Source organism: Prionailurus viverrinus, unplaced genomic scaffold, assembly GCF_022837055.1.
Source record: "Prionailurus viverrinus isolate Anna unplaced genomic scaffold, UM_Priviv_1.0 scaffold_49, whole genome shotgun sequence".
Taxonomy (NCBI): domain Eukaryota; kingdom Metazoa; phylum Chordata; class Mammalia; order Carnivora; family Felidae; genus Prionailurus; species Prionailurus viverrinus.
The window spans coordinates 1,102,251-1,118,070 of NW_025927612.1; the positions used below are offsets into that span (position 1 = coordinate 1,102,251).

At 50.4% G+C, this 15,820-nt stretch overlaps 1 protein-coding gene across 2 annotated transcripts in view; it reads right to left on the minus strand.

The window, feature by feature from the left end:
• MECP2 (methyl-CpG binding protein 2) overlaps window positions 1-15,820 on the minus strand; it is a 68,222-nt gene that overhangs the window by 8,176 nt on the left and 44,226 nt on the right. Inside the window, exon 2 of one of the 2 annotated variants that reach the window (XM_047847760.1) lies at window positions 771-1,121. In XM_047847760.1, coding sequence (XP_047703716.1) covers window positions 771-1,121 — 351 coding nt within the window. Of the gene's footprint in view, window positions 1-770; window positions 1,122-15,820 lie in introns of those variants that run through there. The other variant, XM_047847761.1, reaches the window with a different exon arrangement.

Consider the following 15,820-nt stretch of genomic DNA (forward strand, 5'->3'; position numbering starts at 1 on the left):
CCTGGGTCCAGTCAGTAAGTAGAGCACTCCTCTGTCTGAACCTGGACATGCCGCTTAGCCTCTCTGGGATCAGTTTCCTCATCTGTCAATAGGATAACGCTTTGCTCACCCTTCTCAGAGTTGTTGGAATCAAACGAGGTTGTCTGCAAATGTCCTTCAAAGTCTGTTAACCTTTTCTGGATCGTCTAAGGGCCAGAACTGAAATGCACTACTCATTCAGTCTTCCTCTGAAGCTCTGGCTTGGAAGTTACTCTGTTTCAATAGAAAATGCCCAACGACCAGCCCGAAGCTGGACAAATGCACAAAGGACAGCTGGAAAGGCACATGGTGCTCACTTGTGTCTCTCCCCGGAAGCCCTGTCAGAGAGCTCACCTTTCCCAACGTGATCCACAGAGTGGACCGAGCCCCGTCAACTCCAACCCTCGCTGTGGCCCTGGGCAGGCCCTACTGCTATGCCATCTTCAGACAAGACCCAAGGGCTGGTGGGGTAAAGTCACGCCCTGCTACCCTGTGCATGTCTCACTCAGGGCAGTGATCTCTGCACACGGTCATTCCAAACCTACCTGGTTGGGCCCACAAGTGGTGTTCATTAGGGAAGTCCCCCCTCCCCGGACCCAAGATAGGGTGATGCACACACATTTTCCTGATCGACAAGCAATGAAGAGCTGCCACTCTTAAGGGATCCCCATTAGTTTCTTAGCACCTGCCCCCCGCCTCCTGCCTACCCAGCCTTCCCTGCTCTGCAGACGACACGAGTTGCCCTTACTTACTTGATCAAATACACATCATACTTCCCAGCGGAGCGGCCAGATTTCCTTTGCTTCAGCTTTCGGGTCCAGCCTTCAGGCAGAGTGGGATCGTCATACATGGGTCCCCGGTCACGAATGATGGAGCGCCGCTGTTTAGGGGAGGCAGAAGCTTCCGGGACGGCTGGGGCTGTGCCTGACCCTTCTGAGGTCTCCGCTTTGCCTGCCTCTGCTGGTTCAGCAGAGTGGTGGGCGGGTGGCTGCAGGGGCTCATGCTTGCCCTCTTTGTCTTCTTTCTTATCCTTCTTCACCTTTTTGAACTTCAGAGGTTTGTCCTTGAGGCCCTGGAGATCCTGGTCTTCTGACTTTTCTTCCCTGAAGTGTTAAATAAGTATGTAAGCATCACAGGGAACACAACAGCAGTCTGTAGAAAACGTCAGCATCGGCAGGCCTGGAGCACGCCGGCGCGGGTGGGGCTCTGAGAGACAGGGCCGCTCCCCGCCAGCCAAAGCTCATCAGATCTTGACGCCTTTTCCCTTCAGGAGGTCTTTGGGGGCTTTGGGCTTTGCCCCCCTGCTGTGACCACTGTGAGGCCTTCTGCCCCACGCCCACCCCTAGCATGCAGGACAGTAAACACCTTGTACAGGTGGCATTCTTCTGGATAGAAACACCATGTGGCTTCTTAGTACACTGCCTTGGAAGAGGCCACTTTACAAACCGTGCCCAGGGGCCTCTGGGCTTGCTGGCTAACAAGAGGCCCTTGGCTGCCGGAGAGGGAGCTGCCCACCCAAAACGTGGGCAGGGCTACTCTTCATGAAGGCCTGGCTTGGGTGTTACTATGGCCTCTGTATTTTAGATTTTCTCCCATGCGTGCTTGACCAAAAGCAATTGTGGGGCACAGGACGACTCGCTGATGGTGACACAGCCTAGCGCTACCCCCCGGGGAGGTGGCACACAGCACAGTGCTGTGGTAAGAACACGCAGGTTTGGAGCCAGCCAAGCTGAGCTCAAACCCTGACTTGGCAATTTCTAAACATGGACCTGAGCAAGTGACCTCAACATCCCATACCTCAGTTTCCTCATCTCAACAATAGGTACCAACACCCCAGAGGCACTATATAAAGACTGGCCAACTCGGGCAATCGCAAACGGTTGACATTCCCTTATAACACAGGACCGCCTCGACCAACGACCACCCAACGACCACCAGAACGGAGGGGCAAAGACCAAGGCACAGAGGAGCACCCTCCCCGCTCCTCCTCAACTGGCAGAGCTCCTTCCCCATACTTTGGCTCCACCTGGCAGGGTCCCTTCCTTGTGTGTGTCAGAAATGATCACCACGAGGCCCCGGGCCCTGGAATCAGAGCCTGGCCACGATGTTCTCAGGCAGGGTTTAGAGGGCTGGAACATGATCCGGGGCCGGGGAGGCTTGGGAGGAATTGTGGGCTCGGGATCGGCTGTCTGCTGGTCTCTCAGCAATTCATTCTAGAAAAGAATCAGACTATTCCTGTCCTCAGTATCTTAGCCCTAGAGCTGTCCGGTCCCATATGGCTTGTGTCAGCACTGGTCACTGCCTCACGGCCGGTCTGCCCCAAGCAACTTCCCCCTTGTTCACACAGGGGAGACTCCAATGAAGGCACTGTGGTGTGCAATGCAAACCTGATTCAAATGATGTGGGTAAGTTGCCAAAGGCATGTTAGTATCAGGACTTGGCACCATTAGGACATGCCTTTTTTGAACAGCTCAAGTCAGGGGTAGGGAGACAGGCTCACCCCTGAGATTCTCCCCATCCTGGGTCCTCCTCTAGCAGTTCAGGGCTCTGAGCCTGGCTCTCACGGTCACCCTGATTCAGTCCAAGGCCCGTAGGAGACTTTTTCTTGCTGAAAAGTGAGGGTCCCTAGCCTGTTACAGCACAGAGCTTAGTTTTCCATTTTCACAGTCTTAGCTTCCCAGCAGGAAATGAAGAAGGATCCTGGGAAGCTGGGCGTGGCCTGCAGCCCACCATCACATAGGGGAGAAAGGGAGCTTGCCAGCATCAGAGTGGTGGATGGACTGGAACAGTCACTTTCACACAGTCTACAGGGGCGCTGCTGAAGGCCAGGGCTGCTCCCTGGAAGCTGGACAGTCCTGGAGTCAGAGAACAACACTGCACCCGTGGGAAAGGTCTGGCTTCTTCAGAATGCTCACTTATATTCCCCAAATAGTTTAACCACTGTAAGGTCAAGTACAAACCACATGTCCCAGGAACTCCTCTTAGATACAATCAAGGGTGTCGATGCCATCGATGGCAATCCCTTCTAGAACTCTATCCTCAAGAGACACTCCCAGAAATGCAAAACACAATAGGTATAGGAGGTTATTTGTAACGGCATTATTTTTCGTGGCCCGATACTGCAGACAACTCAAGACAGCTGCCAGCAAGGATGTGAGGAATGGGCAACACCATGGCCACAGCGTGGAGAGCCATGCAGCTGGAGAGGATGGAGCCCCTGCAGATCACCTACAGATCGATGGATCATAGGCCGCCTTTCGCCTTTCACGTGATCAACGAGGTAAGAAGCGCTTCCTAGTCCTGGGTGGGTGCGAATGAGGGAAGGTACAGGCACAAGGTAAGATGTCTTGGAATCACGTACGAGCTTACATCATAACCAAAATGAAAATAAGAGGTGACAAAACCATACTATATTGAATACAAACACAAACAAATGAACTGTGTATCAAACTGACAACATACCGCAGAGAAAAGATTTATTTCAAATATCTCTGACCACAGTGCTCTGCACATCCTTGGTGGGATATATCTAAGACCGAGTATGACACGTCAGGGGCAGGGAATGCACCCTGTGTCCATGGAGGGAACCAGGCCAGCCCCTGGGAGAAGTGGGTGGTTGTGGTTCTGAGGTGGCCTGTGGGGGTGGAAAGGCAGGGGAGTGCTTAGAAGGAGAAAGGGAAAGTCAAAGGACACAGGGGCTGGCTGGAAGGGCTCCTTGCACTAGATGACACTGTGGCAAGGGGAGTATCCAAAAGAACACACTGACTGGAACACAATGAGGGACAAAAGAGAGAAAAGCCTACAGGAGGCAAGGGGGCAAGCCATATGGCTATGTGCCAGAAGGTTCTGGGCAGCAGAGAGGCCTCAAGAGAGATGTGGAGGGCTTTGTCAGGTTGCTACTGGGGCGCCTTGGGTGGGGGGTGGGACGAGGGCTCTTATCTTCAAAGGATCACTCTACTTTTCGATCAGAGCAGACTGTGGGGAGGCCAGAGAGGAAAGCAGGGAAGACCCGTGAGAAGCCTGTCTTTTTAAATGTTTGTTTATTTTTGAGAGACAGAGCACGAGCAGGGGAGGGGCAGAGAGAGGGAGACGCAGAATCCGAAGCACATTCTAGGCTCTGAGCTGTCAGCAGAGCCCGACATGGCGCTCGAACTCATGAACTACGTGATCATGACCTGAGCCGAAGTTGGCCGCTCAACCATCTGAACCCCCCAGGCGCCCTGAGAAGCCTGCTCTTGCAGTGGTCTCCTTGTGGCCCAGGGTGCAGACAGCGGAGGGTCTGGGATGTGATGAGGGGTGGAACGACAGAGCTGATAGGCAGGCTGGTGTGGGTGAAGGGAGGGGATGAACTGAGGATCATGGCCAATGCCTAGGAGGATGGTGGTGCCACTGACTGAGGACAGGGAATCCTGGGCCAGGAACAGGGGCTGGTTATAGCCACCTTGACAGAGGTTCAAGGAGAGGAGAACGTAGCTCTTTGATACTAGTCACAGAGGGGAGACCAAGCTGTGCCCAGACTCTGACTCGGGCCCAAGTGAACTGTTCGGGTTTTTTAAAAAAGCTTTTTATTGTGATAAAACAGTTATAACATAAAATTTACCTTTAAACCCTATCTAAGTGCATAATAAACAAACTTTTTTTTTTTTTAAAGTAGGTTTCACGCCCAGCGTGGACCCCAATGCAGGGCTTGAACTCATGACCCTGAGATCAAGACCTGAGTCGAGATCAAGAGTTGGACGCTTAATTGACTGAGCCACCGAGGTGCCCCATAAACGAACTTTTAATAGCACCAAAGCTGAGGAATAAAAGGGCCTTTAACTCTGTGATATTTTGGTTCTTTTATTTTTAAAAAATGTTTATTTTTGAGAGAGTGAGCAAGAGAGCGAGTGTGTGTGCGCCTGCAAGCAGGGGAGGGGCAGAGAGTGAGGGAGACACAGGATCTGAAGCAGGATCGGTGCTGGCAGCAGAGAACCCGAAGCAGGGCTCGAACTCACAAACCGTGAGATCATGACCTGAGCCGAACTCGGACACTTAATCGAATAAGCCACCCAGGTGTCCATATTTTAGTCCTTTTAAGTTAAAATTCTGTGAAGCAGCTATGACAATATGGTGATTTTCAATTCTGTGCACTGAGGTGCACACAGGTGTTGGCTACTTTATTTTGACTGCTACTTCTCTACAAAAACAAATGACAAAAGCCCACAAAGAAGCCTGGAGGCCATTCCACTGGGCGTGGACTGGAGGTAAAAATGCAAAACAGGTAATCCACCTGCTCAGTCCTAGGGTGCCCCAACTCCCTAAGGCCTCCCCACCAGGGGTTTATGGAGTTTGCTGAAACACATACTTTTTCAGACACCAAACGGCCCTCTTTATCATCCCTTGAATCAGACCACTTATATATGCATGCACACACAGAATCTTGAGATGAGAACGGAGCGAGCACCTAGTTCCCAAGTTCATATATTCTGGAGTTGAGAGTACCCTCAGAAAAGCCACCCACCCAACTCTTCAGGGTTACAGATGCAAAGGAAGTCCAACCACACAAGACAACTCATCTGAGGTCACAGTTGAGTTGATGTGTGTTCATCAACCACCCTTGCCTTGAGCTGGACTCTGCCAGGGGGTGGGACGTCAGAGCAGAATTAACATCATTCTTTGGTCTTCAAGAGCCCTGTTTAGTCAGGGGGGCAACGAAGTAACAAAAAAACAGTGGCAGCCTTCCCGGTTCCAGGCACAGGGGAAGCCCAGAGATGGGGATTCCCCGGAGGAGGAAGGCCTGAGCTGGGTTTCGGGGCTGATGGAGCTCCACCAGCTGGCAAGAAGGGCTCAGGACAGGCCAGCGATATCAACAGCCCCATCCCTAGGAGGAGGAGCGACTAACGACGCCTATCCTGTGTAAGCAATGTCTCTGGACTGGCCTCTTTCTCATCTTCTTCTGTGTTAAGATGGCACTTCTGAGAAGCCGTCCCTACTCCTGCCCCACCCCCCAATCCCATGAGCAAGAACGCCCTACGTACCCCAGTGTACTTGGAATACACCATTATGTAGGTCAATGCCCCCTAGACAGCGTGTGCCTTCTTAACCGTCATCTCTCCACTCGATGCACAGGACCAGGCACAGGAGTGCCAAGTGGCCACCACAACCCAGACGCTGTACTACCTATGCTTCTTTTGATGGCTGTATCCCTTTGACTAACAGCTTTGACGAGCACGGGCTAGCTTAACAACCAAGCAGGCACGCTCTGAGTAAGTGAATAAATGATGAGTTTGGGTGCTACTGTAGCCTGCTGAGTGCTGGCGGGTTGGAGCTGGCAGGGGACGAGGCTGGGGCAGTCACAGTGAGGGCCTGGGAGCACAGGCAGTGACAGTCTATGGTGATGGGGAGGGTGGGGTCACGGGGGCAGCAGTATGGAGGATGGCTACACTGGGAGGATGGGCTCTAGGCTTCCAAGGAACAGCATCAGGTCTGTAGATGCTCCTCCTGTGCAAACTACGTAAAATGCTAGACCGAACGTCTTCTAGAAGACACTGGAGAAGACACTTTAAAAAGTTTTACCTGCACTTGCAAGCTGGCGAAAAAGCAAGGAATGTACGGTTTAAAGAGTAAGGGAAGGAAGGTAGGGGATCCTGTTGTACGGAGAAATCTGGCAGGCGCCCCCCTTAACAGGTGATCAAACTGAGCACCACTGGCCATGGCAGAAGTGCCATGCAGGAGGACCATCAACACTGTCCCATCCTGCAAGAAGAGGTAACTAAGGTCATAAGGAAACAACTGGAAGAGTCCAAAGAGAGGGGGCATTCCACCCAACTGTGGAACTGGACCCTTCAAAACCGTCTGCGACCTGGAAGAAAAAGTTCGGGAGCAGCTCCCAATTAAAGAGGACAGACAGCACGAGGCAACAAGCGATCCGGTACCGGCCCCTGGTTCGAAGGCACTAAATGGGTAGTAATGGGGCATGTGGGGAACATGAAGATGGTCCCATGTTAGCACGGCGCCAAACTCCTGAGGGTCAAAGTGCACCGGATGCTCTTAGGAGTGTGATGCAGCGGCCGTGACTCAGGGAAACGCATGGTACTGACATGGCAGCACGGTTGAAAAGGGGTGTGCGGAAGACATCCGTGTCACCGAAGCTGTGCTGGTTGACAGCAATATTCTGAAGCAGTTTCGGGCAAGCTTTCTAACAATGAAAGGGAACACCTTCACATTACACGAATACATTAAGAGGGACAGCTGGAATCCCTGTGGAAGTGCCTTTGTTTAGTGGCTCAAAGGCCCACAATGTTTTCCACAGTGTTATGCTCTATATGGTGAAGCTGTGAGCGTGAATGAAGGGAAGGTGTCAAGATATTTTCCGGTGTTTTTTAAAAAAAAAATCCTTGCTGAAGGCAGCCCTGCCTAGGACCCTACTTTAAATGTCAAAAGAACTGTGCGGTAGAATCTGTGTCTCATGTGCAAAGCAGCACAAATCTGGGGGTCACGGCGAAAAGGGTCGGCTGACGGCAATGCTGGGCGCAAATGCCAGCGGGGAACTCAGTGTGCCCTGGTGTTCTGTGTTTCAATGAAAATTTTAGACAGAATCATCTCTGGTGTCGTTAGCAAGCCCTGGTTACCAAATCACATAGGTTCGGCGTGGTGTACCCCACGCATTTTTCCCCGTAACAGCTCTTCTTATTGTGTCATTTGTAGAACACGGGATTTTTTTTTCCAGAAGTGCACATATCACATTGGAACAGAAAGGCCTTCACTAACCTTAAGTATCCACGAAGCATGAAAAGCTCTTGAGTAATAAAACATTATCTAGTAATTGTGCTGCTAGAACGCAAACATTAGATCCAATCTTTTCTTTGATCTGGTGAAGGAAAATCAGAGTTGCAGGAATCTTGTTTTCGAGCCAAATCACTGTATCCCAAGGGGTTTGATGGAGAGTACTGCCTGTACTTTGATAACGGAAGGAACCTACAGTAACCCTGCGGAAGACCGCTCTGGGAAGCTGCACCCGGCACTCGTTTGGCCCCAGGCTCCTGTACATTACAGGGGTGCAGGCAACCAACGGTTGGCAGGTGCGGCTGGCCCAACAACTGAGACTGAGGAAGGACTACTCAGTCCCCAAGGCTTTCGGATTACAAAAGAAAAAGGCTACAAAGCCAGGTGAAAGCAGAGGCTGAAAGGTGCTTTTCACCTGAATTGGCATCCAGCTCCCTCCAAAGTGAGCTCCAGGGAACCTTCCAGAGGCACAGCAATATCCCGGTCCAATCTCAGTCATGTTCGCATGGGGCCAATGTCAGGATATAGCATTTCTCAGCACCTTTCATTTCTAGTCACCCATTCCCGAGTTGCAGAAGGAGCCCAAGTATCACAGTGGGGCCGCGACCCATGAGGGCAAGGTGGTGGCTACTTCCTCAGGTGAAAGGCCAGGGAGCAGAGGAGACAGAAACAGCCTTCTGGCAGGGGCTGCTTCCACCCTGCAGCGTCATTCACTCGGTGCTTCCAATCCTTCCTACCCTCGGTCTGAGCCGCAGAATCTCAGAATCGAGGCGGCTTCTCTGCATGAATCAATAAAGGCAGCAGCACTCTGAGATGCCAGCTTCAGCCCCTTTAGAGATCTGAGAGAAATCAAACTGGCACTGGAAGAGAGTCTCAGTGGTGTCTGGGGAGCAAAAGAGCAAATGGGGTTCCGCTCAAAGGCTATAGCCATAGAACCTGAAGTTCAGTGGCTCTGAATTCAGTGTATTTTTTTAATACCCCAGTTTTCAGAAGATGCAAGAGAAACCGCCTATGTTTTCAAAAACTAAATAAAATACAGCTCTTGACAGTCAAAGGGAGAATCTTCCCCAAGTGATGGCCCCTGGTGCCACACACTAGCTCTCCTCTTCACAGCACGAGGCCGTCACACGTGGGCAAAGACAAGCAGGGCCCCACCAACACTGCTGCTGTGGAGAATAGGCAGGCGGCAGCTCCTGAAAAGGTCCAACATGGAGTTCCCACATGACCCAGCAAGTCCGCTCTAGGTATAGACCCAAGAGAACTAAAAACAGAGACCCGAAGAGATATTTATACACCTGTATTCACAGCAGCACGATTCACAGCAGCCAAAAGGTAGAAGCAACGCCTGTGTCTGCTGACGGAGGAGTGGACCAGCAAAATGTGGTCTATCCATACACTGGAATGTTGTTCGGCCTTAAAAAAGAAGGACATTCTGACCCAGGCTACAACATGGATGAACCTTGGGGACCCTGTGCTGAGTGAAATAAGCCAGCCACGAAAAGACAAATACTATACGATTCCATGCATAGGAAATGTTTAGAGCAGGCAAATCCACGGAGACAGAAAGTAGATTAGTCATTACCAGGGGCTGGGAGTAGTGGGTAACAGGGAGGGACTTCTCGAGTACAGAGTTCTTTAGGGGTGATAAAAATGTTCTGGGACCAGGCAGAAGTGATGGTCGCACAACACCGTGAACGTACTAAATGCCACTGAACTGTACACGTTAAAGGGTAAATTTCACGGTATGTGAATTAGATCCCGATTTTTGTAACATCCCGCTAAAATGACAGCTGACTTTGTCTATTGCCCTAAATCATAAAGGTAGGTTTTATGATGCCCCAGCAGGACTCAGAGCCCGCAGCTGTCTCCAAGCAACCCTGGCTGGCTGGCCGCAGGAGGAGCCCAGGCAAGTGGCCGTGCCGTCTGTCTGAGGAAAAGAGGCCAGCGTGGAACCAAGGGTGATACATGCCAGTAGACTGGACCAAGCTGACCTGAATGCCATCTCTGAAGCCCAGGACATGGTAACTATGACAGCTGGAAAGAATTTAGTTCAAGAAGCTTAATGGCATAAAAAGAAAAAAAAGTTTAATGACTAGGCATTTAGCCGAGTTGAAGGTTGTTGGCTAAATATTGAGGGCGTTTGATCCATCTTTTTTTTTTTTTTTTTTTTTTTACTGTGGTAAAACACACATAAAATTTACCATTAGCAGCACTTAGTACATTCACAGCGTTGTGCAACCATCACCACTATCTAGTTCCGGAACATCTCATCACCCCTCGGGGAAACCCCACACCCATTAAGCAGACATTCCCCAAGGCCCCCTTACTTCCGGCACTCGGCAACTACTAATTTTTCTGTCTCTATGGATTTTACCTGTTCTGGACATTTCATATACATGGAATCATACGATATATGGCCTTTTATGACTGCCTCCTTCCACTCAGCATGTTTTCTAGGTTCATTCACGCTGTAGTGTGTATCAGAACTTAATCCCCTTTTACGGCCAACGTTCCATTGTATGAGAACACCACACTTTTTTATCCCGTACGTCTGCTGATGAACACCCAGGTTGTTTCCCCCTTTTAGATGCTATCACATCTGTGTACGAGTTTCTGCATGGGTATGTGTTTTCAATTCTCTCGGGTCTGTACCTAGAGTGGAAATACTGGGTCCTATGCGAATTCTACGTTTAACCTTCTGAGGAACTGCCGGGCTGCTGTCCACAGGGTTTCCTTTGGAGTTGATGAAAATGGTCTGGAACTAGACAAAAGTAACGGAGGGCAGCAGAAACCGCTTCCACTCTGGAATGCTTAGCGGGTAAGGGCAAGCTTTAAACAGAAGTGATCACAGCGAGGCCGCTGGGAGTGGTGCGAAGCAACGTTTCATCTCACCGACTCACTCATTCAGTAGCTGACATCCTTCAAGCACCTTCGAGGTACGGCAGATAAGCTGTGCCAGGGCCGGGGGCGCTACAGCAAAGAGACAAGCTTTCTACCGGCACCCGCTTCTCTTTCTGCTGGTGCTGACCATCTTCTAAAGCAGACAGTACTGAAATTGGCAGTTGTGAGGAGTGTTGTGAAAGGGGAGACCCCAGAAGGGAGGGGAAGAACTCCAGAATATGGATGAAATGGCAACACTGTGACCCGAGGATGTGAGGCTGCTGGCGGCAGGGGGGAGGGTCCAAGATGGTAGAGCTGGTGAGGTTGTGGGTCATGACGGCAACCCAAGCAGGGTGGCTTCAGCCGCAGCTGTCTCCATGAAGGCAACTGTGCGGGGAGCTGGCCAGAGGAGAGGAGAATGGGAGGAAACCAAGAACCCAATCCTCATTCCTGATGTTTCTGTTATTTCGTCTCTTCCCCTGGAAAGCCCATGTTGTTTGACCTTGCTCTCCATTCTCTACCTTCCACAGCCAGCAACTTCTCTTCCATCACGTTCCCCGGTGCCTTTGCTCCTACATGCCGCAGGGTGCTTGTGGTGATCCTCTGCGCGAGTGCCCGGACCCTGGGCCTCCAGTGTCCTCATGACAAATATCCAGTCTTTTATTTTTTATTTTTTTTTCAACGTTTATTTATTTTTTGGGGGACAGAGAGAGACAGAGCATGAACGGGGGAGGGGCAGAGAGAGAGGGAGACACAGAATCGGAAACAGGCTCCAGGCTCCAAGCCATCAGCCCAGAGCCTGACGCGGGGCTCGAACTCACGGACCGCGAGATCGTGACCTGGCTGAAGTCGGACCCTTAACCGACTGCGCCACCCAGGCGCCCCTCCAGTCTTTTAAAAAACATTTTTTTTTTACCATTTATTTATTTTTGAGAGAGAGATTGACAGAGCAGGAGCAGGGGAGGGGCAGAGAGGGAGACACAGAATCCCAAGCGGGCTCCAGGCTCCGAGCCGTCAGCACAGAGATCGACGCGGGGCTCAAACCCACGAACCGCGAGATCAGGACCTGAGCCGAAGTCCGACGCTCAACCGCCTGAGCCATGCAGGCGCCCTGACAAATATCCAGTCTTCAACATCCCAGCAGCCAGTTTCCACGTGCACTCACATATTTGCCTTTTTGGTCCCCGGAAGTACATTCCCACAGCTACCTCTTCCCCCACTTTTCTGTTGGTGCTGTTTTCTTCTTACCTTTGTATACTTTAAGTTTTACAGACCTTTATCAGAACGTTGGCTGCTTTTGTTGAAGAACAGAATATCTGCCAAAATAAATTTTCAACAGAAGCAATATGTGTTTGGGGGAAAAAGGGGCAGAAAGGAGATCTCCAGTAACGGATGAGAGAACTCTGCAGAAGAGCCAGCTCACTTTGTTTTCCTTACTGTGCCTCCCCCTATAGTGTAGGTCACCTCCTATCTGCATGCCCGACAAGCTTCTTTTTCCCAGTGATGACGTCTGAGCCCACTGAAACAGCCAACAAAATAGAAAAAAGAAGGGAAATCTCTATCGGTGCTGGCAAATAAGGGTGCCAGCGACGGCTGAGGTACTCCGAGAGACTGTTGTAGATACGGCACCATCGGGCTCTGTGTGAGTCCCGTACTGGTCGCACTGCTCTACCCTGCTCAGACACGGGAGTGCAGGAGGGACCCGTCAGCGAGGTCTGCACACAGGACTCCCCAACAGCCCTAGGAAATCTTCAAGGTCACAACAACAGGACCTCGGAGCCAGGCTGGCCTGAGGGCAGTTTGCTGGTGGCAAATGGAAGGGCCTGAAATACCACTAGTACCCTCCACAGAAAGGCCAGTTAATAGGCTGGGGGGTTTCCCCGGGGAACTGCTGAGAAGGGGGAGAACAGAGAAGGGCTGCAGTGCCCCAGGGAGCCCGCACTGCTGGAACACCCAGAAAGAGACACACAGGTATGGATGGAGGTTCCACCTGTCCCAGCAACCTCCCCAGCAGCAGCCTGGGCCCCCGCCCTACACCGACCCTGGCTTTGGATGACAGGGGTTCAAAGTCATGGGGAAGCAGTGGGCAAGCAGCAGGGACTAAAACCTCCACCCCATAGATAACTCTGGGGACTGGCTAAAAAAGTAACACACCTGGTGACAAGAAAAAAATCTGCACATTCAGTCACTTCCCTGTGTCTAAACACTAACCAGGGAGAAAATACAACGGGAAGACTGAATACTGTTCTTGCAGCCCAGAGCCCACTGGAACTCCCTTCTCGGAGCTGGCATTTACCTGGAATGAGCACGTGTGAACAGCCAGAGCAAGTATGGGGGACAGGGCTGTGACTTGCTTTTCCTATGACCACTTCCACTTCCACTGCATCACATACCACACAACAGGATCAATTCCACATGGGTTAGAGAATTAGCTTCAAATGGCTGGTTACAACCTCCCACGGACTTGCTCCCTCCCAATCTCTAATAAAACCTAGAAACAAACAAAGGTGGGAAGACGTGTGAGGGGAAGACTCTGTCAAACAAAGGAAAGGGACATAAAACCTGCTCAGCAGCCTACTGGAGTTCCTGCCCTGCCCCCAGAAGCCATGCTGGGGAGCCAAAAATACCCAGAGACCTTAGCCAATAAGCTGGAGAGAAGCAACTGGGTGGAAGTCTGTCACTTTTCCTTTTAGACCCAGGGACTACAGAACCTCCTGCTGGGAGGTACCCAGCAAAGTGGGTGGGTGGGGGCTCGACTTCTCTGGAGTAGAACACAGACCCAGGGAACTGCCCAGAGCCTGGGGTGTACCCTTCGTGCATCCCTACAGGAACGGTACAGATGTCCCTCAAGTTGGAATGAACCTTGGTATAAGACATTTTTTAAAAATTTATCCATTTTGAGAAACAGAGACAGAGAGTGCACCTGCACGGGCGAGGTGGGGGGAAAGGGGGCAGAGAGAGGCAGAGAGAAAATCCCAAGCAGGTTCCACGCTGTCAGCACAGAGCCCAACACAGGGCTCAATCTCACAACTGTGAGATCATGACCTGAGCTGAAACTAAGAGTTGTACGCTTAATCGACTGAGCCACCCAGGTGCCCTGCTATAAGACATTTAACACAATTCTTAGGAAAGAGAGAAGAATCCAGAATACTGCTAATGACTACCCCAGGGCATGGCTCTCCCAGTGTGCAACTTCTTGCTGACCACACAATATTGGGCCCATGAGAGCCCAGAAGAGAAAGCGGTGAGAAAGGATGCCAAGAGACCGGGAAGAAAAAGCCAGGAACTCCCCCACTGTACCAAAGCAAACAGAATATCTGGAAACAGCATGGTAACTCTGCAAACATATTATGGCCAAAAGAGGGGGGAAAAAAAGGAATAGGGAGGGAGATGGCTCAGGAAAGGCCAAGTCTCCCACCAAGAAGAGAACACACTGCAAGGAAGAGAAGGAAATTCCTCACAACTTTGTAAGAACATGTTCTCAATAAGAAGGCAAAGATGAGATGATAAAACACAGTAAGATGAAAGGGACAAATTCGCAACCTAGACAAACTTCAGACTAAAACACACCATTTCAGAGCTAATAAATACATTCACAAACAGCCAGAAACAGAACATATATAGCTGAAAATCAAATCAGCCAAACAGTGAATGCAGATGGAAAAAACAAGAGCTAAAGCAATTACAGCAAAGCTAACAGCATTGGAAGAGGGACAAAGACAATCCAACATAAGGATAATTTGTGTCCCTATAGTAGGGAACCCAAAAAATGGAACAGAAGAAGCTACCAAAAATGTAAGAGAACAGACCTGAAACAAAGATGAGCTACATTTGCATCTTGAAAGAACACAATGTGTTCCCAGGAAAATGTGATAAGGAACACTTCAGTGAGACACACTCTGCTCAACCTCCTCAACTTCAAGGATAAAAGAAAGAATGCTTAGCCCAAATGTCCATCTATGGGTGAATGGATAAAGAAGATGTGGTATATATATATACAATGGAGTATTACTTGGCCATCAAAAAGAATCAAATCTTGCTTTGCTATTCGCAACTACATGGATGGAACTGGAGGGTATTATGCTAAGTGAAATGAGACAGTCGGAGAAAGACAAATATCATATGACTTCACTCACAGGAGGACTTTAAGGTACAAAACAGATGAACATAACGGAAGGGAAGCAAAAATAATATAAAAGCAGGGAGGGGGACAAAACATAAGAGACTCTTAAATATGGAGAATAAACAGAGGGTTGCCTGAGGGGCTGTGTGGGGGGGTGGGCAAATGGGTAAGGGGCATTAAGGAATCTACTCCTGAAATCATTGTTGCACTCTATGCTAACTAACTTACATGTAAATTTAAAAAACAAATTAAATAAACATTAAAAAAGAAACAAACAAAGAAAGAATGTTTCTGGTATCCTGAGGGAAAAAGAAAAAGCAAACGACTTCCAAGGGGCAGACATCAGCAGACCAGGAGCTCTAACCATCTATATGGTCCCAAGGCAGCTCAGTGCAGTGGTGGGAGCACAGGCTTGGGGCCAGCCTGCAATGAGCTCAAATCCTAGCACGGTCATCTGTGCTGTGTCCATGTGTGTGCAACACACACGGAGCAGAGGTCAGAGGTGAGGTCAGGGAGATGGGCAGGGGCCTGATCCCTGGGGGAGGCCTCTCTGAGAGGAGTCTGAACCCAGACCTGAAGGAAGTGAGGGATGAGGGAGTGGGTCATATAAAGTGGGGCCCAAATATAAGGAGCAGAAAGAGCCAAGGCCCCGACCTAGGAACAATCTGGCATGTTCTAGGAAAAGCAAGAGCAGTGGGCTGGAGCCAAGTGACAAGGAGGAGAAAATGAACTAAAAATGAGGCAGGCTGGCCCATGTAATTTGTAGAGCCTAGTGCAAAATGGAAACTCAGGACCTCTTGTTCAAAAATGGACGAGGGGGCGCCTGGGTGGCTCACTCAGTTGAGCGTCCGACTTTGGCTCAGCTCATGATCTCGCTGTCCGTGAGTTCGAGACCAGTGTTGGGCCCTGCGCTGACTGCTCGGAGCCTGGGGCCTGGAGCCTGCTTTGGATTCTGGGTCTCCCTCTCCCTCAGCCCCTCCCCTGTTCAAACTTTCTCTCTCTTTTTTTTTTTTTTAAATTTTTTTTTCAACGTTT